At 40.9% G+C, this 22,061-nt stretch overlaps 1 protein-coding gene across 2 annotated transcripts; it reads left to right on the top strand.

Annotated features, from left to right (window-relative positions):
* The first annotated feature begins 2,903 nt into the window (after positions 1 to 2,903).
* On the top strand, positions 2,904 to 21,698 carry LOC135464744 (uncharacterized). Of its 2 annotated transcripts, none has more exons than XM_064742273.1 (8): positions 2,904 to 3,015; positions 8,828 to 8,933; positions 11,919 to 12,030; positions 13,486 to 13,633; positions 14,958 to 15,108; positions 15,547 to 15,807; positions 18,931 to 19,106; positions 19,774 to 21,698. In XM_064742273.1, the coding sequence occupies exons 1-8, from the start codon at positions 2,980 to 2,982 to the stop codon at positions 20,287 to 20,289; spliced, it is 1,506 nt and encodes a 501-aa protein (XP_064598343.1). In that variant the 5' UTR covers positions 2,904 to 2,979; the 3' UTR covers positions 20,290 to 21,698. The 2 variants fall into 2 exon arrangements, with proteins under 2 accessions (XP_064598343.1, XP_064598344.1); XM_064742274.1 differs by having other exon boundaries at positions 2,931 to 3,032.
* The last annotated feature ends 363 nt before the right edge of the window (positions 21,699 to 22,061 follow it).

Here is a 22,061-nt window from a genome sequence, read left to right as displayed (position 1 = left end):
TGAACGCTTGTAAACTGCCAATGTTTTTAAGGAAAGAGGTGTCGTATTATGTCTGGGGAACGCCGCGAGATAAACAATCGGTAAATTAACGCCTATCATTTTTCATAAGTCACGGGACAGAGTAGGGCTGTTTTTACCTTTAACGACAATACAGTTCGAACTCGAAACTCCGGTATTATACTGTGCTGTTTATACAGATTGAAATTAAGCACCTATAAGGGTCGTTTGGGGGCGGGCTGTGGCCATGTGGTAGGGTGCTTGTCTTCCAATCGCTAGGACACACGAAGTGCGGGTTTAAACCGCGGCTTGGTCAGGGAATTGTTGATTTCCCCGCTCTTACGTTTTATAGGATGATGGTGACTATTCAGGGAGGGATTATTTTAAAAAAAAAAAAGAGCAATCGCAAGAATTCACAGTCACTCTGGAGGGAGCAACTGTAAGGGCAAACCGACAATTATCCACAGTGGGAAACTCCGCGTCGAACTAGCATGCGGACTGTACTGTGGACAGGGTCAGTGTTTTGGCTTTAGATGCGCATGAGTAATTCTGTGAAGATGTCTTCATGGGTTATAGCCTACATACATGCAGACAATTTACATGATTATATTCGCCGGCTGTTCGAAAAATATATCATCTTTTTACTCATGCCAAAATATATAGTACACACGAAGACCTCAGTAGTAACTCGGCCTGGTTCGACTATGTTGTTTACGAACAGGTTTCACTCGATCACATTTCGTACATCGTCATGCAAACGGCTTTCAGTAGTTCTTATCATAAAGCTATATGCCGGTAAGTACAAGGTGTAGAATATGTGCAAAACAATCCCTTAAACAGTGATAACTTTATTTAGACCACGCTTTCTATGTACAAGTAAAAACCCGGCATGTCAGCCCAGTAGTTCCCACGGCTCGTTGGGTAAGGATTGAGGCACTAACGTTATACAAGGATAGCTTACAGGAACATTCGCTTGCGCCAGATGGCTGATGTGTACAGATAAGTCATATGCATAAAGGATGTGCAGTGAAACAAGCCCATGTACAGAGTTGTATAACAGTTTTTTAACAGGCCCATAGATATATGTTAAAAATATGATGACAGCCTGTCAGTGTCACCCCAGGGCAAATTGTTCAGCTAAAAGATCATAACTTTGGTCTAAAACTTTATTTCAAAGCTCTAAATAACATAAATGGTTCGCAACCTGGTGACCTGGATTGGTATGTGGTAGGTAATAAATTACCACGTCGAGGGACGTAACATTTGATATGCATGGTAGTTGCTAACAGTGGTTAGGCGAGTTCTATACTTGGCTCCTATACCTCTTCGCGAATTCTAATCCAGATGTCGATGTGTAGTGGTTCCAACCTCCTCCCCTACTCCCTACTCCCAGATATTCCTAATCTTTTCCCCTTATTAACATTAATTACCATCGCCTTAAAAGCTAATCGTTAAGCTAAATTAACGCATACGTAAACATATTTCAAATCTATTAGTAATTAGTGCAACCCTCACTAGGGGCCTTGGCTAACTCCAGTGTGAGGGGCCTCAGTGGTTCAGTCGGTTAGCGCGCTAGCACAGCCCAATGACCCAGGAGCCTCTCATCAATGCGGTCGCTCTGAGTTTAAGCCCAGCTCATGCTGGCTTCCTCTCCGGCCGTACGTGAAGGAAGGTCCTTCAGCAACCTGGTCGTGGGTTTCCGCCGTTCTCTGCCCGGTTTCCTCCCACCATAATACTGGCCGCCGTCGTATAAGTGAAATATTCTTGAGTACGGCGTAAAACACAAATCAAATCAAATAACTCCATTGTATTTCAGAGGCATGACTGTACGTCTCAAATTGTTTTCTTTCCTTTCGTTTACCAATGCATAAGAAGTGGCAATGCATTCAACCTTTTTCCACATTCTGCAGAACGTATATAGCCTACAGAAAGAAAATAACCTACCCTCACGCTATGTTTGATTTAAAATATTTCTCCATTGCGTTTTGCATATCATTGAGTTAGTAGTTATATTGGTAATTTCCCATATTTTTAAAATGTGTTCGTAATTTAAAGATTCACATACGTGATAAAAAACAATAATGCGTTACGACGTTTGCATATAAGTTTTTGAGAGTCGAAAATTTGTTTACAGCTTCGGAAACCCGCGCTGGTAAAATTAGGACTGCGTAAAGCAGGATGTTATCCTACTGGTCTTACGTTTGAATATAATACTGTATCGATGAATCTTCCACTAGGCATCAGAATAATTAGGATTAAGCGAAAATAAGCTATGAACTAGCGACCTAGAAGGTAAGGCTATATATTGGCCTACAGCATGATATAAAGGCCTATAGGTGTTAGCCCTGTACGTATATCGAGTGCTGTTTACATTTGCCGCCATAGGCCACTTACACGCATGTACAAGAAGGCAAGTGATACCGAAGCTTTTCTATCATCTCGATGAATAAAGGATTTGGATTTTAGCTAGGCAGAGCAGATTTAAAGTTAATGTCGGAAAGGGTAAGTTGTTCGAATAAGCTGGACGTCTTCTGGGTCATTCTTGCTACAACAGCAGGGCCATAAAGATACCAGTCGTCCTAGTTGAGTATGCTGACTTAAACGATAGGTTACATGTAGTCATGTCGCGTCTGGAAAGATAAACTCAGAGCTTCTATGCCCGTTAAAAAAAGAGCACGAACTATTATTCCGCTGTTGAAACGCAGTAGTCCATACAATAGCTGACTGGCAAAATGCTGACAGTTTTGTGCAATAGTGTACAGGGATGAATAATGATATATTACAAGCGTGCTGCTTATGTACGCCTATGTGTATGGTGTAAATGTACACCACACCCGTGTGTATACAGCAGTAAAAGATAATGGTACACATAGATTGGTTGGGTAGATAGTATTAGACGGCTTACCCGTAACACTCTACAGTTGGGGTGGTTTGACATAGGAAACATCATTTGAACTGATTCCTATTAAGGGCAGCTCTAAAATGAATACACCAGAGGCGACCATGGACGAAAGCAAGGTCAGTGCCAGTCGTAGGTAAATCCTATGTTAGTATACATGTCCTGATTCATATTAGATAAATCGACGTGGTTGTATTTTTGATCATGAGTAAAGTTACTCTCCCACTGGCCACGACTGTCTTCCCGACTGCTTCACCTCAAAGTCGGCTTTAAGACACGATACTCTACTCCCTAATGCTGTTTTTTTAATTGTCCTGGTTGTGTCATGACATGTCGGCGTCGTTCTTGTTGAGTTTTATATGGCCGACAAACGTTCACGACACTTTTGAACATGTTAAAAACTGTCGTGAAACTCGGCCACAACTTGACAATCGTGAGTTTGCTTGTCGTAATTTTTATCGTGCAATTATCTGGATTCGGTCGCATAGATCGGCATTTGGTCCCTTGTTTGTGGTCAGTAAGGTCGTGTGATGTGGAGACCCTTTTTTGTCTCCAAAGAGTGTCTGTAATTGATTACCGCTCGCTCAATCCTGGGCCCAGTGCGATGTGGAGGTCATGGGACAAGTCGGGTTCCATGCGCTGGAAGTTCAGGAAGCCTTGTCCTGTCCTCTAGGGCAAGCTCTGCCAACAACTTTTCGTACTGAACATACTGTGGGCGTCTCGGAACCTAGGCTGCCTCCCTAGCCCCCGTTGCTGTTCCACAACGGAGACAGCAGCAGCACTGCAGATAACTAGAACCTTCACATCCATAGAGACACCTTCAAATTCCATGCCAACCTGCTGATGGTAGTGGGTTTCCCCCAGCCTCTCCCGGATTTCCTCCCACCATGTTGCTGGGCGCCGTCGTAGTAGTGAAATATTCTTGAGTACGTCGTAAAACATCAATCAAATAAATGAAAAAATCAAATTCCATGTTGTCCAACTAACCGTTGGTGAGGAACGTAAATGTCTTAAAACAGTCTTGAACATTCGTCTTCAGTCATGGAATTCCGCTTACTGAGTGACCGTAATGAGTTATAGGTCAACTGGATCGAGAACAACAAAGGTGACAACCTTGTAACAACCTTGTCTTTACAACAGACATTTATAGTGTATACTTTATTTATTTATTTATTTATTTATTTATTTATTTATTTATTTATTTATTTATTTATTGATTTATTTATTTATTTATTTATTTGTATTTGTATGAGTGGGCGTCACTTTGTTCCCAAGAATATTTCATTAACAAATGCAGCTTTGGATGAAGAATCCGGGTTTTTGTCCACTTAGAGCCCCAAGATTGCAGACTTTTGTCTGTGGCTATGTCATTACGTCAGGTTCAAGGTAGTTCATGGAATGAAAAAACAGACATATCCGAGGCGTCGGTACTAGGTGACCGCGCAGCATGTATAGCTCATGCTGGCTTCTTCGTATAGTCTAATTAGAGTGTATGTAGTCACCATGAGTTCAGTAAGTCTATTCTCTGTATGGAGTAAAAATGTCAGTCACGTTACAACTGACAAAACCTCCTGGCGTAAAGCTCCGGTCGTACCAGTACACGTGAAGTCACTAGAAGTGGTAGGCTGATCGGCAGCTACTTTAAGATAGGTTTGTCTGCAAGTGCCTGTTGGTTGGCGGTGGTGATCTGGCTGTGTCTGGTAGGTTTGTTTCCCTCGTAACATGACGACGTCGTATGTACGTGAGTGAAACATTCAGGAGGACGGCCGTCCGTCTCAAAACAAATAAATAAATAAATAGCAAATGAGTTATTCAGTTTGTTAGCTGCATGCGCAAATAGGTCGCTCAAGTGAATATCTCAGATATGCCCATGTGCGTGTCTGTTGACATCGAAGTCCTGCAGGTCAACTGCCCCATGGTGCAAAAGACATGGTCGATTCCCAGAGCAAAACATGTGATTCTGGTGAAAATGAAAAGATTTCAAGGCCTTAGAAGATCATAGCTATGATCGAAAACTGGTATAATGATTTACACACGTTTTCTGGAGCCGGGATCACTAGGTAAGCGATCTTAGACTTAAGTCAAAACTTCAATCATAAATTTGATATGTTCCGTTCGTTATTTTAGCTGAAATTGTGCTAAAAAAATACCCCGAATTTATGTTAAGCAATATTTTGACCTTGTTATTTAAAAATAGGAATTTTTGAAGTGATTTGAAATTTTGACTTAAGTTCGCTTCGTGGTCTCGTGACAAGCTCATATAAGCCATACAAATTAACACTGTGGTGTTCAACCCAGTTTATGGGGACGGTCTACTGGTCACTGTATACATACATTTTCTCTAAAGATAAGCAAGGTATGACCAAACGGGGAGATAGGCGTGTATACAGCATTCCAGCGAGAAAGCTTCTCTGTATCCTCATGAAAGGCCCTATATAATGCATTATAGAACCCAATCTCAAATGCATATTGCGTGTCTCTCAATACAACCTATTTTATCACCCCGATATATAATATAGTAACATTAGCTGGTTTACGTGGTGGAGCACTTCGTACATATATCTTTATGTGGGACGCCACAAAGACCATGTGAACCAGCCGCCAACACGCCCGGTCCTATATGTATGAATCTAAATGCATGCCCACCCTGCGGGATCGGCATTGGTTTCCTCTCGGGCTCTCTCCGTTTCCCTGAAACCAATGCTATATGCAAAACGTATAAGTGAGATATCCTGCAGCACGGCGTAATCCATCAATCAAATAAATAAATAAATAAATAAATAAATATGTGTTATTCCACGATCAGTGTTCTGTCGACGGCCAGTAAGTTAAATAACCCAACCTATACAGCAAAGCAGAAACCAACACCAAAAATGATCTTAAATAAATTTGAAGAGCCTTTTTTATGGGAGAAGTCTGAAAGTCTGGAAAATAAAAACGAATGGCTGACAGTCTATCAAAGAATAAAATGCAATTTATTTGGAAGCAACGAATATATACGGAACCGTGGAAGGGACATGCGAAATATAATTTTGACTCCAAAAAAAAGACAATTTAATAAATATTTATAATTAAAAGCAGATTCAAAAAAAACGAACTTTTTTTACTCACCATTGTCACAGTGAAGTTGAAAATATTGTTTTTTGAAGGAGCGCAGAAACATTTTTTTTTCTCCCTAACTATAAAAAATTAGAAATAAAACAATGCATCTTTAAAAAGACAATTTTCTTCATCTTTACTGTGACAATGATGAGCAAAAGAAATCCGCCCGTCCCTTCCACGGTTCCGTATATATAACATCTGAGACGTGTAGAATATTCATGTCTTAATTCCACAGACATAAAGAAATCATATACCGGATATTATATGAGCAATTGAATCGGTTTATGTAGAGGCACAGAAAGGGCCGTGACTAGAGAAGAACATGTGTATAGCCGTGACAACAAAAGTTTATCGTCCGTGACGGTGTTGATTACGCATGCTGTGCTAGGTTTTTCAAGTCGAAGTAGTTGAGAATCCAGTCACTAGAACGACATCGGGGAATAGATTAGGGCAAAGGTTTGCCAATGTGACTAACATAACACTGCTCTCTGAGTTGAAATCAGAATTATAAGTAATATTCTGCAAGCCCAAGTGTGGCTTCCATGAGTTTGTTTTCTCAACGTCCCGTGAGTGTACAATCATTTTAAAAATCAGGCTTTAAAGTAAATTCGTGGGTCATGTTTCTCGGTTGTTCTCGGTTGCGAGCACCTGTTTTTATGTATACATATGGCAAATTTATGTGTGTGAAATTTCTCACGCGCATGTTTCTTTTTGTGTGTTATTTATATTCAGTTTATTTAAGGTTTAACTCCAGGAATGATCTTCATTTGAGGCTAACTTTAAAGTCCTTTGATCGAATTCAAAGTCAAAATGGCTGACATCACAGATTTCAGCGACGAAGTCTCCTCAAATATGAAGGATATCTGTCTTCTGGCAGCAAAATTGAGACTCCGGGAGCCTGTTGTTTAGTAATAGCCGACATATATAGCCTTCAGTTATTAAAAATGTTATAAATCGAGTGTATTCTATGGAAGCCAGATGCTTGCCATGCTTGTCTCTCCCGGTTTTGCCCAAAACCAGTAACAGTGACATCTGAAATCTCGCAGTGTCCTTCAAATGTCGCTGTTTCTGGTTTGGGGCAAAACGGGAGAGACAACATGCCCGCATCCGGTTTCCATAGTTTCCGCTTCACGTCGTCGTATTGACTCTCGGTCGGCGTTTTTCAGGCCAATACGGCAGCCAATACGGCAGGCTATATGTTAGACGAGCCCATTGATTTTTCTTACTATTTATGTGGTGAATTTGTCAACTTCAACCTCAAAAATACATATATCCCAAACTTTGCATGGTACCATGCTATACAACCCACATGCAGCTTACACCTTTCTTTATAACGCATCAAAAAATCAATCTAACAGGACAGCCATTTTTGAGATGTGGTTGCTAGAAATAAATTCATAGCATTTTGTTACCTTGATAACCTGAAAGAGAATGGGTAGTAACACTGCGCAAAAAAAATTTCAGTTCTTTCCAAAGCAGACAAAACTCTGACATATTTTAATTAGGTGCAAAATAGCAGTGCAGACATTTATAGTGTATCAACAACCTGAATGTCTGTGTGGCAGCATTATCCAATTAGTAAACCACCACCAGCACCAGCACCACCACCCCGCTCTTTCGTTCCAAGGAAAATCTTGCACTTAATTGCCCGAATTGCGGTTTTGTAAACAATACATAGATTAATGTAATTGCACATTTACGCACACCGTGAAGTGAGGTCATATCATTTTGTTACCTTGGTAACCTCAAGAGAAGTGGGTAGTAACACTGTGTAAAAAAGTTGTCAGGCTCTTTCCAAAACAGTAGACCGCTTCGTTGGCCAACTGAATATTTATTTATTTATTTGACTGATGTTATACACCGTACTCAAGAATATTCCACTTATTATGGCAGTGGAGGAAAACGGGCAGAGCCCCGGGGCAAACCTAATGACCAACCATAGGTGGCTGCAAGACTTTCCCAATTAAACATGAGTTGGGCTTGAACTTACAGCGGACCGCATTGGTGGGAGGATCATGGGTCATTGCGCTGTGCCTAATGGTTAGAGTCCGCTGTTGGGAAACCTGGAATCAAACCCAGGTCGGGCCATATGATATTAGTTGCTGCCTCGCTTGGAGCTCAGCACTGAGAGGTTAAAGCAAGGAAACAGGTCTGATTAGTCCGACGTCAGTATGTCTGATGTCTGGATGTCATAGGACGGATCTGTCAGCTATGGACATGTATACGACTTTGTACTACATGCGGCACGGTCTTGTGTATACTTGCATTAGGAATAATTTACCACTATAAGCTGCACCGTGTTTCTGGTACGTAAGTCTACAGATCTGAAATCGGAAACATATCCCAAGGCAACAACACTTCCGTTAGAAACTAAACTGGAATTTAAGGTAATGAACCAACATCATGGTTTCCGTTGGAAGGGATATCACTGAGGTGTCCTCTAAAACAAAATTTTGGGTAGGTTCCGTATTCTATTTGCCTGAAAGTAACCGTTTATGCGAGGAGGTATGACCGTCCTTTTCCCGCATCATACAATGTACTCCGCTTTCAATTGGACAGCATCAGTGACGTGGGTGACATGTATCATCCCGTATCCTGCAGCCGACGTCAAGTGTTTTGCTGATTTGGTTATACCCTTTGTTTAGAAAACAATGAGTGATTTACCCGTACTTGTTTTTTTTTTAGGGGAGGGAGGAGGAGAGGGGGGATTGGTGGGTCTTTCTGCGAGATAAATACGTTACATAGTTAGTCAGTGATGACATACGGAGATATATGGCGTCAGTAACCCTCATGTTGGGCTCGGCTGAACTGTATTTGTTGTTTATACAGGAGATTACTGTGACGTCACTGCCATGGTTCAGGCGACATGACGTCATACTATGGATATGTGGAGTGTTGTTTATGGTGGCGCTGGGGGGCGCCATCTTCGGCATCGGTAAGTTGTTGTAGCTCAGTTTACAGTATTCAATGCTATTCATTGCTCCCACAAAAGTAGAAGGAGGGATATTAATTAAAGCCTTCAAGTGTGTTATATTTAAATATAGACCAATCCAAACACACACAACGGATATCATAGCCTTGCATTTAATAGTATTTTGGTGGGTTTTATTGGCTTTGAGATTTTTTCATCTCAGGTAATGTGACTGTGCGACAAAAAATCAGTGGCAGCCAAAGAAAACTTTATATCTTATGCTACACAGGATTATACACTGGTGATAATATTAATGATGGGGTGCCTGATATACCACCCGTCCGTTCAATCGAGAGTTCAAACCCGGCCTTGGACAGGGAATTTGTAGATTCCCGCTCTCATTGTTTGTGAGGCGACTTGAAAACTAATTGTCTTGAAACACAATACCAGAATACGGTGGGCAAAGATTAGGTGCATGTCAAATGTGGGAAAGTTCGTCAGTAATTTTGCAAAGATCGGTTGTTTACGACGAGTACTCACGTACAGGTCATGTAAGTACCGCCGGTTATCTGTCGCGATTTGAATTCTGCTCGATTTCTCCAATTTTTATTCGATAGTCATAAAATTTGATGTGCAGGTTCATTTCGTTGCACATCAGAGTAAGCTTTAAAACAAGCCTGATCCGCCGATATATACTGGATATTTACCGATTTCCTTGTTTTCGATTGGTAATTTGTTTCCGTGCAGTGACTGCTTTAAGTATTAAAAATATTCAATGTGTACAGATTTATATTATGTCTCCTTATAGTCCACGTTTTAAACTAAGCTAGCTCTGGAACCTTGGTGATTCGTCCTGCACTTTTTTTCCCTCATAGCTGCGCTTGAGTAAGGCTCAAGCTTATCGTCTCCTCACGACTAAAAGTTTTAGAGCTAAATACAGCTTGCTTGTGTTCAAGTTTTTCATATATAGAGTGGAATATCAAAGGAATTTGAATTTGATTGTTTTGATATACATAAATGTAGATATTAAACATACATCCCATTTGGTCTCCGTGCCATGATGTGTTTGCAGATGTTAGACATACATTCCATTCGACCTCCGTGCTATGATGTGTTTGCACATATTTGACATACATTCCATTTGGCCTCCATGACATGATGTGTTTTCAGTTTTATTAGACATACTCTCCATTTGGTCTCCATGACATGATGTGTTTGCAGATGTTAGACATACACTCCATTTGGTCTCCATGACATGATATGTTTGCAGATATTAGACATACACTCCATTTGGTCTCCATGACATGATGTGTTTGCAGATGTTAGACATACACTCCATTTGGTCTCCATGACATGATGCGTTTGCAGATGTTAGACATACACTCCATTTGGTTTCCATGACATGATGTGTTTGCAGATGTTAGACATACACTCCATTTGGTCTCCATGACATGATGTGTTTGCAGATGTTAGACATACACTCCATTTGGTCTCCATGACATGATGTGTTTGCAGATGTTAGACATACACTCCATTTGGTCTCCATGACATGATGTGTTTGCACATGTTAGATTGGTCTCCATGACATGATGTGTTTGCAGATGTTAGACATACACTCCATTTGGTCTCCATGGCATGATGCGCTTGCAGATTTTAGACATACACTCCATTTAGTCTCCATGACATGATGTGTTTGCAGATGTTAGACATACACTCAATTTGGTTTCCATGGCATGATGTGTTTGCAGATGTTAGACATACTCTCCATTTAGTCTCCATGACATAATGCGTTTGCAGATGTTAGACATACACTCCATTTGGTCTCCATGAAATGATGTGTTTGTAGATGTTAGACATACACTCCATTTAGTCTCCATGACATGATGTGTTTGCAGATGTTAGACATACACTCCATTTGGTCTCCATGACATGATGTGTTTGCAGATGTTAGACATACACTCCATTTGGTCTCCATGGCATGATGTGTTTGCACATGTTAGATATGCATTCCATTTGGTCTCCATGGCATGATGTGTTTGGAGATGTTAGACATACACTCCATTTGGTCTCCATGGCATGATGTGTTTGCAGATGTTAGACATACATTCCATTCGGTCTCCATGACATGATGAGTAGGCAGTTAGTAGACATACATTCCATTTGGTCTCCATGACATGATGCGTTTGCAGATGTTAGACATACACTCCATTTGGTCTCCATGACATGATGTGTTTTGCATCTCTGCAACAGCCAGTGTGCTGTACGGCTACGAGTTATACCTATACAGCACGGTATACACTACAAGTCATGCGACCTTGGATTAGGTATCTGTGTTCTAACAATGTTACTTTGGTTTAGTTTGTTTCATTAAATGGCTTTTTATTTATTTATTTATTTCATTGGTCTTTTACGCGGTACTCAAGAATATTTCACTTATACGACGGTGGCCAGCATTAAGAAACCTGGCAAAGCCCGGGGGAAACCCACGACCATCCGCAGGTTGCTGGCAGACCTTCCCACATACGACTGGAGAGGAAGCCAGCATGAGCTGGACCAGAACTTACAGCGACCGCATTGTTGAGAGGCTCCTGGGTAATTACCCTACGCTATCGCACTAACCGGCTGAGCCACGTAGGCCCCTGAATGGTTTTATTTATTTGATTTACTCAAGAATATTTCACTCATACGACATTATACGGCATTATGGTGGGAGGAAACCGGGCAGAGCCCGGGAGGAAACCGGGGAAACCCACAGCCATCCACAGGTTGCTGGCAGACCGAATGGTTTTAGAAAGTCATATTCAAGACTTTATCACTTATACAGCATACACCATATTTATGGGTGGGGCTAACCGGGATGCCCAAAGTGAATCATCGCCCTTTGATAAAGGCGTACGCGACAAACTTCTTTACTTAAATCCGTTGCTGAACCAGCGACTCCAAATTCCGCCCTTTAATCGTTACAAACGATTTTAACATGTATGTTTTTGCTACATTGATCTCCTTTAGGAAGCTGTAGAGGATGGGACGCTCAATCGGGCTTCTCACACAACGTCAGTGCGACGTCATCGATCCGGTTTTTACCAGAACCTGATATCGACGAGCCAGGGGTGAAAGGAAGGTCAGTGCGACCAAATAATCCAAACACTAAGAACGAACGAATGATTACGGTTTAAGGTATTACTTAGCAATTTTTCAGTCATAGAACGAAGAGGAATCATTAGGTGTGTGTACATGTCATGTGCCTTCTTTTGGCAGGGCGAGCCACTGAAGTATTATGCTGGTGACACCAGAAATGACACCCCACCCAGCCATATTATACTTATACCGGGCCAACCAGTCCTGTTTCCGTCTAACCTTTCAGTGATGAGCGTCAAGCGAGTTAACCATTTGGTACGACCCCACCTGGGTTTGATCCCGGGTCTCCCGACTACGAGGCGGAGACATTAAGAATAACATACTGTGATTTCTAGCGGCAGGGCGAGTCCATGCTGAAAAAGAGCCATGCCAAATACCCCAGACGCGCTACCCAGTCAAATTACACTTACACCTGGCCAACTATTGTCTGTTTCTTTTAGAAAGTCGCCTGTTTTCAGCTGCCTGTAAAATAAGTCACCAAAATTGCCTTTAGTCAGTGACACGTAACAACATAACTTTATGTAACAGCATAAACGCTGATATTTTTGAGGTTCACATCATTGTCATGGAAAATGAAAGTAGAACACTTTTTCTAATTTATAATGTTGAAGTCCAAAAGCCCCGTCTCGACGGCAAGAACCCATTGCCTCAAGTGACGGCATAATTATTAAAAAAAAACCAGTGGTATGCTGGATACTGGGCGGAGTTCGGCATGTTTTGACGGAGAACGACACCAGTTTCCTTATCTGCTAGCGATCCTACTGTAAACCCTGTTTCTGCCGCTGCCATATTTGAAATTGTTTACAGGGCACTAATGTAATATAGTCTTAATCTATGAATATAATTTTATCTGTTGTAGTATATTATCTCAGGGCAGTTTAACGCTGGATGTTAGGAAATTTTGTTATAAAAAAGCAATGTAGTCTATTCGTTGAGAGTGTCGTGTAGGATGTGTTACCGGGTGGAGTTAACGCATGTTGGTGCACCTATTCCCCAGCATGCCTCTGGTTTTTTTAATAATTATGACGTCATCCGAAGAAATTAGTTCTTGGTGTTGAAACTAAGTTTATGGAGTTTAACATTATGAATTAGAAAAAAGTGTTCTTATTTGATTTTCTTTGCAAGAATATGAACTTCCCACGTATCCATTTGTAGAGCTGGTGTCGTTACTTGTCACTAACTAAAAGAAGTTTTGGTAGCGAGTATGACTGAAACAGACTATGGTCCTGTTTCCTTGCTTTAAACTCTCAGTTCTGAGCGCCAAACAAGGCAGCATCAAGTACCGTTTTTAAAGTCTTTGGTATGACTCGACCTTGGTGTGGTCCCGGGTTTACCACCTGATAATGATTTCATCAATAAAATTTTCATAATACTCGGTCTGTCGATCCATCCGTCTAACAACCGACCAGTCGTTATATTCTCTCCTTTACTGTTCCAGGCATGGTGCAGACGCGTCATCGCGATGGTATTACTGGAAGCTGCCACCAGATCAGGTCACGTGGTACAGCCGCTTATTCGTCTGGGTCTGTTACATTTCCCATCAACTCTTCGTCTGGATCGTCATCTATAATTTACAGCAGGAAAAGGTGAGACGCAGCTTGTCACAGTCCTCAGCTAATTTTCCATTTGCTTTTATGTTCATTTATTATGTTAAAAGAAAACACTAAACACAATGATACATCACTACCACTAAATGTTTATGTGTACTGATAACGTATCCCACCCCAAGTTATAAAATCTTACACCTTTTTATTTTTGTGATGTGTAAAATTAAAATATCTTAGTTCAAAGTAAGTGAAAACGTGTCCCGGTTTCCCTAATATGGGGCACCCAAGTACCAGGTAAGAATTCCAGATTAGAAGTGGCTCAGTGGAAACTACGTCATACAGAAACAGTTGTTTTCACCTCTCCTTCGATATAACTAATTGCAAGGTTATACGTAATCGTTTCTTTTTAACTTCTTATCTTACAGCATTGCTTCTAGCTCTGCAACGCTCAAACGCACCGGCTTTGACAACTCCACTCAAATTACCGATAGTCATTGACCGATGAACTGTTTAGGCTGAATTGACAGTCGCCTAATGGTGTCAACACTACCGAATAGGAGGGCAATAAACATATGGCTTATCGCTATCTTTGTCTCGAGTCCATCGCCGGCAATATCCCCGAAAAGCACACATTTATACTTCAAATGAGGTTTTCAATTATGGCCCTCAGACGACAGCACTCTACACGCAGAAAGATAGTGCAGTCACAAAAGGCAGTGAAAAATAAAATTAGAAATCGCAGGTGATTACATCTGGATTTCTTATTTGTGGACTGTAGTCACTTACTTTTTAACATTTGATGCTATAGGTCGGTCCTTAAAAGTAACGATTTTCATTGGTTAAAGTTGGTAGAGCTAATGCCTGATTGCAAAATAATCAATTTTGTGTATGTTTTAGGCCGCAATTAATCGTCCATATATTGACCACTAACTCACCCATCCTATAGTAAACGATACAAAACACACGCACGCGCACACACACGTCTGAAACGTCGGCTTATGAATGAGCACTCTGGATGATTCTGTTTTACACCCAATTTTGTACCTAAGCACCACTTAGCCCACCCATGCTTACTCACAAATTTCCATCCATCTTTCAAACTGGTCCATTAAGCTAACCGTCCTTGGATCAGTTGCTCACGACTGAGTAACGGCAACTTTTGATCGACCTTAAAATCAGCCAGTCATGATGGTTTGCGATATGTTTTAAACTTCAAGCCTCGAACGCTCATAGGCTTGTAATCCTCAGCTCGAAATTTGGTCTCCAGTCAGAGCCTGACATTTTAGTTTGGTTTTTTTTTTAGCATTTTTTCATCAGAATAGAACAACCATGCACTATCAGTCGGCTTTTTAACTTCTTCCAGGCCAAACGAGGAATGGACTACACACCTTCGCTCAACAAATACAACTATTATTTCTTCGGCATCAATGTGTTTTTCCATCTTCTTCATTTGTTGCAAACACACACCACTTATGACTCCACAGCTCAGGATGTAAGCATCGCCAGCTCGCAGTGTAAGTAAGAGCAGATCCCATTGGCGCAGCCGTTCTTAGAATATGGGCTAAGTGAATGTAATACCAGATTCCATTAGTCCAGCGGTGGTTAGAATATGAGTAAGTAGTAAGTTCAATAGTCAAGCCAGTTTTACATAGAAGTGATATAAAATTCATGGTCTCTAAGGTCACTACATTTCACTGTTTGTGGAGCCTTGTTAACAATGAGATGTCGACATGTTAACATGTCAGGTGTAGGAAAATTCATCAGTAATTTGCCAAAGGTCGGTGGTTTACCCCAGGCTCCCTTATCCCTTTTCCCTTAAATAAATATTTACTTGACTATTTATTTGACTTGCCTTTTGACTTTATTTCTCACTTACATGACGGCGGTCAGGTTTGCTTCTGAAGGAAATTGTGTTTTTATTTCTCATTTGTCGTTTCACTTACGTTTTATAGGCTCGGTGATTATAATGTTGACGTTTATTATGCTGATGGAGTACAGAAACAGAGGCATGGTATTCGGTTGGCCGACGCTTGCACACAAGGACAAGGTTAGCAACTTTTTGCGCCTCAACTACGGACCCATCAACATACTGAAGCGATACCATGGTTACCTATGCGCCTGGGCCTGTGTCTACACGTTTTGGTACCATCCAATGGAAAACACGTGGGGTCACGTGCTGGGGTTTGCACACACCTGGATTTTACTCTTACAAGGTAAGCAAAAGAAGTACTGCCCTCACACCAACACAACTCCAACCTGGCTCAAGAATAAACCAGAGATTGGTTGCACGCTCAGCAAGGATCTTCATCGCTTAATCCAATGGCTAAAGACGGGGACACACTAGATGGATTTTTCTATACATGACCAGGCCTATTTCTTAAAATTCTAAAATCCGAAAAATGTGTCCGAGCTGGCAACGGCGTATTTCGCAGACGATTTTGTCCGCTCCGAAATTCGCAGACACATCAAAAAAAGGTACGCTGGCGATTCCACTTTGTCTGTGAAGTTTGTCCGCTCCAGCAAATTTCGGCGACGAAGACGACCGAGGTGACCAACCAAACAGCACTGAGCTATGTAGATATTTGCCATTTTATCGCATGATTTCTTATTTATTTATTTGATTTGTGTTTTGCACCGTACTCAAGAATATTTTGGCTATACGACGACAGTCATCTTTATGGTGGGGGAACAAACAATCATCCGCAGGCTGCTGACAGACGTATCCACGTTCAAGAGGACTCACAGCGACGGGATTAGTAAGAGTCTTCTGGGTTGCTGGGCCCAGCTGGAACGCCAACTACCTCGGCGTAAGCACAAGCAAGAGACAACAGGAGTCCTAGATCTCTGTCCTGCGGTATTTGAGGCGAGCGTGGAATGCTGTTCCTTGAGGAGTCATCCTTTTCCCTAAAGAGATCGTCATCAAAGGAGACCTCAAGAGATACTTTCTGGAAACAAGATACTTTATTGCACTTTCTGTTCGGTAAAGACAGTAGATAAATCACCATTTGTGTGCATCATATACTTGCCAATGTGGAGACAAGCGTTAATGGTAAGAAATCGTCAAAAGTCCGAAGTCGCTTTCTCTGAATAAGGTTGAACTGGGTCTGGCAAGGAAATAAGACTTATCTGTCCCCGTGTCCAGTACGCGGTAAGCATTTAACATAATCAATGTACGGGAACAAAGCTTATGTTACAGTCCAAATAAACATAATTTAAACAACATACATAAATATCAAATAACAGTTTTAAAAATGTCTTAAAATAGTCAGGTTGATATATTACTAAATCGTACATAATAATACAGCAGATACAGCTGGTAAAATATAATGACTTGATGAAAATCGGTGAGATGACAGATATAGTGCTGATAGAGATACTACAGCTCAACCCCAGTTATCCAAGAAATCCTCGGTGTCACCGAGATATCCATCAATGTAACCAGATCTTTGGGCCATAAGTGGGGTTATCTCCCTTCTTCGTCAACTCCTCTGCTGTCTGTGTCAAGGTGGCGCTTTTTCCTGGCCGTCAAGACAATCGCTAGACGATGATGTATCACAGAGTAGGAAGAGTTTCGTAGCGGACATTGATGTGCGGTCCAGGGCTGAGATAACCCGCAGTAATGGAGACTGGGTGGGGCGACACTCAAACCACTCTAGTTGGGCGAACAATTCATGAGACACGACTGTGGAAGCACCTCGATAGTAGCCAAGGCTTTGTGCATGGGATAGATCAAATTCACTGGCCAGAAAGCTTCAGGCAGCAGAAGACAAGCCATCATAATCAAAAACGACACCCAGAGAAATCTTCAGCTCATTTTCCGACACAGTCCTACCCAGGAAAGGTGACCTCCCCTTGACGATTTTATAAAACCAGTAGGCTGTCGCACACAGGTCGGCCATCTTGTTTGCTCATCTTCCCTTTAGTAGTTCAGGTGACGTGTAGGCAGACGTTAGAACGTTGTTGTCACCCGGTCTCTGACATTCGTGAAGGCGCCTAGCGTTCCCAAAAGTCAGCAAGAATTGGATACAGCTTGTCGTCAGTGAGGATGTTGTTCGGTTTGATGTCCAAATGTAGGATACCACGTCGTTCAATAAAGTCTACGGCACTGTAGTTATTAGCGGCAATCCAAACAGCCGTCTTCTCATCAAACATGTCTCTCAGCTTATCTGGGGCCTCCGTGGCTCAGTTAGTTTTCGCACTAGGAGTCTCTCATCAGAGCGGTCGCTGTGAGTTCAAGTCCGTCTCATGCTGGCTTGCACCCCGGCCGTACGTGGGAAGGTCAAGAAACCTGCGGGTGATCGTGGGTTTCCCCCGGGCTCTGCCCGGTTTCCACCCACCATAATGTGGCCGCGTCGTAAAATTGAAATATTCTTGAGTACGGCGTGAAACACCAATCAAAAAAATAAATAAATCTAAACTTAGGACTAATGAAGCTAAGCGCTTCCAAGGGCTTCAACAGAAGAAACAAATCTTAAACAACCGCGTGGTGATTCAGACCACTTGTTGGCTTAAATGATGTAGCCGACGGAATCGCTGACCTATAGCAAGGTTTTTGCCTCGCAAATAGTAATATTGCTTGGTGATCAATTGACCAGTTTTTTGTGTGGTTTGTGTGTTTGTCTGTGTGTGTGTGTTTTGTTGTTTGGATTTTTTTGTTTACCCTAACCACCCATATTAGTTTACAACCAAAATTGACGACATAAGTTACAAGCATTTTTACAATGACGTCAAAATAAGCCTTGCTGTAAGGCACGCAAAACTTTTACAACAGAGGGTTTTAAATTATTTATACCTCCCAAAGTGGCTTTTTACCTTGCTTGAGGTGTGATTCGAACTGGTAACACGAACAGTGTACATCGTTATTTGACTGCGGCTTCAAGTCCGGTCGTTTGTTCTGTACCTGGCAAGTTTCGTCCAACCGTTATTCTGACCGACGTAAAATGAGATTAAAATGTCAATCAAAAAAATAATTCTGTTTTTCAAGTTCACTCTAAAATAATGATGCATTTCTTTAATATAACGGCTGCTTTGAAACGACTGTGATTTTCATTTCGACTGGTCACTTAATTCCTTAACCGATCTGGTATCGCTTTATGGCAGTGAAATAATCAAAGTTAGTCTCACCTATACGAAATGTCCTGAATTTTTTTTTTATTTGTTTGTTTACTTTCGGAAAAGACATTACCTGGAAATTGTGTCAGAAGACGATGTCAGTTTTGGGGAATGTTAACCTGCTTTACGATTTATCTTGGTGATTTTGGCGCTGTCACAAGTGACAAGAGTGCAGAAAATAAAAATGCTCAGGTGATCATTTCTCATTCCTTCCATTATTTCAGGAAGTCTTATGATGACACAAGTCCACCTTAACCGCTATTGGCGGTTGCTATTGGAGACGTGGTTCTGCCTTCACGCAGGCGTAGTGGCAGCTCAAAACTCAGGTCCGGAACAACTAGGGACCAAGTTATGGCCAATGTTTGTTTTCGGGACGTTGTTGTTGTACACCGTGACGCATGTAAGTTTCCCCGTCCGTAGTTACTTGTTAGTGTGATATTTGAGTGTAGGGGCGTAGTGACAAGATGAACTGCTTTTTAAAACATAGGCATATGCCAAGTTGTCAGTATAAGAGGGAAATTCAAATACAACAGATCATGTTGTTTGTTTGTCCGTCTTTCATTGTCAAACAACAGATCATTAATTTATTTATAAAGTCGAAGAGAAATTTCTAAAGCAATCTTTGCAAGGCCACATAAGAAATGAAATAAAGGTAAATGATCATGCCTTTTGCAAAAGAGAACCTTCTAAGAGCCATCAGATTATAATTGGCGTGTGTGATTCGTATACAGTTAGATACATAGATTTATTCATTTATTTATTTGATTGGTGTTTTACGCCGTACTCAAGAATATTTCACTTATACGACGGCGGCCAGCATTATGGTGGGAGGAAACCGGGTAGAGCCCGGGGGAAACCTACGACCATCCGCAGGTTGCTGCCAGACCTTCCCACGTACGGCCGGAATGCAAGCCAGCATGAGCTGGACTTGAACTCACAGCGACCGCATTGGTGAGAGAATCCTGGGTCATTACGCTGCGCTAGCGCGCCAAGCAACTGAGCCACGGAGGCCCCAATACATTAGATTTAAACTACGATATTGAAATATTTACAATATTTTGTTGCAGATTTTCAGCCTGCCGTTTTGGACAAAGATTCACTTCGCCTTTCGCTTTGCACCGGTGACCGTGCTTCTGGCGGTCTGTATCTACATGTACAGCTGGATTCCAGATGCAAATGGTCGACCGTGGGTGCGCATGCGCGAGATTATCAACATTCCCGCCATCTACTACGTCGACGTTCTCCTTGCTTGGTGGCTGCTTTACGTGTTTTTGAAGATCGAAGGTTGGATTATGGGACGCCAGGAACAAAAATCCCCACCGATGGGAGTGAAATTTGTTTACCTGTTATTAGCTTTTTGCATGTACGGAATATTCACTGCTATTTCCTTAGGCTTGCAGTTGTATGACGTCACTATGATGCTGTTGCTTACTAGCCTCATACTGACCGCAGTGCTCACAGTGCTCGCGAGTGTCAAGTTCATGTTTTTAAGACGGGCTTTCGGGGAGCCGCCAGGAGTTGCCTCCCCTCCAAATTCTTATGTACCGGATGTTGAACTTAAAACAGTTAAACCTGTCGTGTGATTTTGAATTGATATTTGGGGAATTGTGTTTTGACGGAAATTTATCTGTGACTTGAAACATAAATATGCCTCATTCCTTCCAGTGAGGTCTTACAAATATTCTATTTGAGAAAAAATAAATTGAAAGATACATGAAAAGGCTTTATAAACTAAGAGTGTGGTTTTAAGGAAGATTTGCCAAAAAAATCATTTTCAGCTATATTTTATACCTCTTGATAACTCCCCTGTGTTATGCATATTTTCCGTCGGTGGTTTTGATATTTCGAAAATGACGTCATCGTTGAACGTACGCGGGACCAGCTGGCCGCCGCAATCCCCCCGCCCCCTAGAAGTGCACAGATGTTTTGACAGCTGTCATCCATGACGTCACCACGGCAGACTACTTAATTTCCTGGCCTGGGTAAAAAATGTACATTAAAGCCATTTTTACGTCCCAAGTTGAGCAGCTTTTTTGAACTTCTGTATTTTCTGCATTAAGAAATAAAAGCAAGAGTTACATGTGTCCTTTAAGCTGCTTGATAATGATGTTTTAATATTTTTTTGTTTTTAAATGTAATGATCGCTCAAAGCACTTACATATTACTGTTGCTCACATGCAACTCTTTGTTAGACTTCAATAGAGGAAAATGAAGTTCGAACTCTTTTATTGCTAAAAAAAGGTAGAAAAAAAGTCCTACTGTATCATGTGACCCGCCATCTTTTTTATTACATTTGTCTCTAACATTAACGACTGAGAAAAAGTTCACAAAAAGGCTACATGTTGGAAGAATAAAGTAGTTTTTTTTAAAAGTACCTCAATGCTAATTTCCCGTAATTTCGAGACGGACATTCCATGATTTCCTCATTTCCTGTCTGCCTTTCAAGTCATGTCATACGGCCCACATCACACATTCGACAAATTTACTCGCCATTTTCGTCAAATCGCAGAAAAATCTCTATGCCACAAAGGTAGATGTTATTTTTTTGGTTTCCACCCGTAAGTCGCTTGTTTCAAATGGACATAACGTACACGACTTTGACGCTAACAGGCGTTGTAACGTTTAACGAATCATTAAATAACCATTACTATTATCATTATTATATCAAAATGTATAACCATTACTGTTATCATTATTATATCAAAATGTATAAGCATTACTATTATCATTATTATATCAAAATGTATCATTATTTTCACAAGACTCAGATTTGGCTTGACTTTCATCTCGAACAGATTCTATGACAATTTTTTAAAGAAAATACATTGAGTTAATATATTCATTTGTGGGTGTAGAGTACACAATAGTAATTGACAGACTTATGGGAGTTTCAATGAAAATACAAATCTAATGGGGTTTTTTTATTATTATTCTTGTTAATTTCGTCCCACCATAATTCTGACTTCAGTACTAAATGTGGAATATTCTTGAGTCAAACAGACAAATAAATGTTAATTTCGGCATAATTATTCCAGTGTGATGATGTTTCCATGGTAACAAACTGAATTATTATACCTGCTTAATGTGACAGTATGTATGATACATATTGGTATTCAGATGACAGAAATCATTTTTATTACATTTATATACGGCAGTTGCTATTTAAATAGTATGTTCACTCTGATGTATAATGACTGTGTTTTAAATATCTAAATTTAATATGATTTTTATCATAATATGATTATTAGTTGAATGTGTGAATTACTGTCCGTATGGTATCTACGCTCCAATGTTACATTTGTTTATTAAATATTTAAAATTCAGAATTCTGTTGCGTTGATAATATCTATATACA

The sequence above is a fragment of the Liolophura sinensis genome, chromosome 4 (assembly GCF_032854445.1).
Source record: "Liolophura sinensis isolate JHLJ2023 chromosome 4, CUHK_Ljap_v2, whole genome shotgun sequence".
In the NCBI taxonomy this organism is placed as follows: domain Eukaryota; kingdom Metazoa; phylum Mollusca; class Polyplacophora; order Chitonida; family Chitonidae; genus Liolophura; species Liolophura sinensis.
The sequence above is the reverse complement of the archived record's forward strand: the minus strand, read 5'-3'. Positions and strand labels throughout refer to the sequence as shown.

Coding starts and splice junctions, on each gene's coding strand:
- LOC135464744 (XM_064742273.1), top strand. CDS start 2,980: ATGAATACACCAGAGGCGACCATGGACGAAAGCAAG. Junction 3,016..8,827: donor CGACCATGGACGAAAGCAAG/GTCAGTGCCAGT, acceptor TTGTTTATACAG/GAGATTACTGTGACGTCACT. Junction 12,031..13,485: donor GAGCCAGGGGTGAAAGGAAG/GTCAGTGCGACC, acceptor TTACTGTTCCAG/GCATGGTGCAGACGCGTCAT.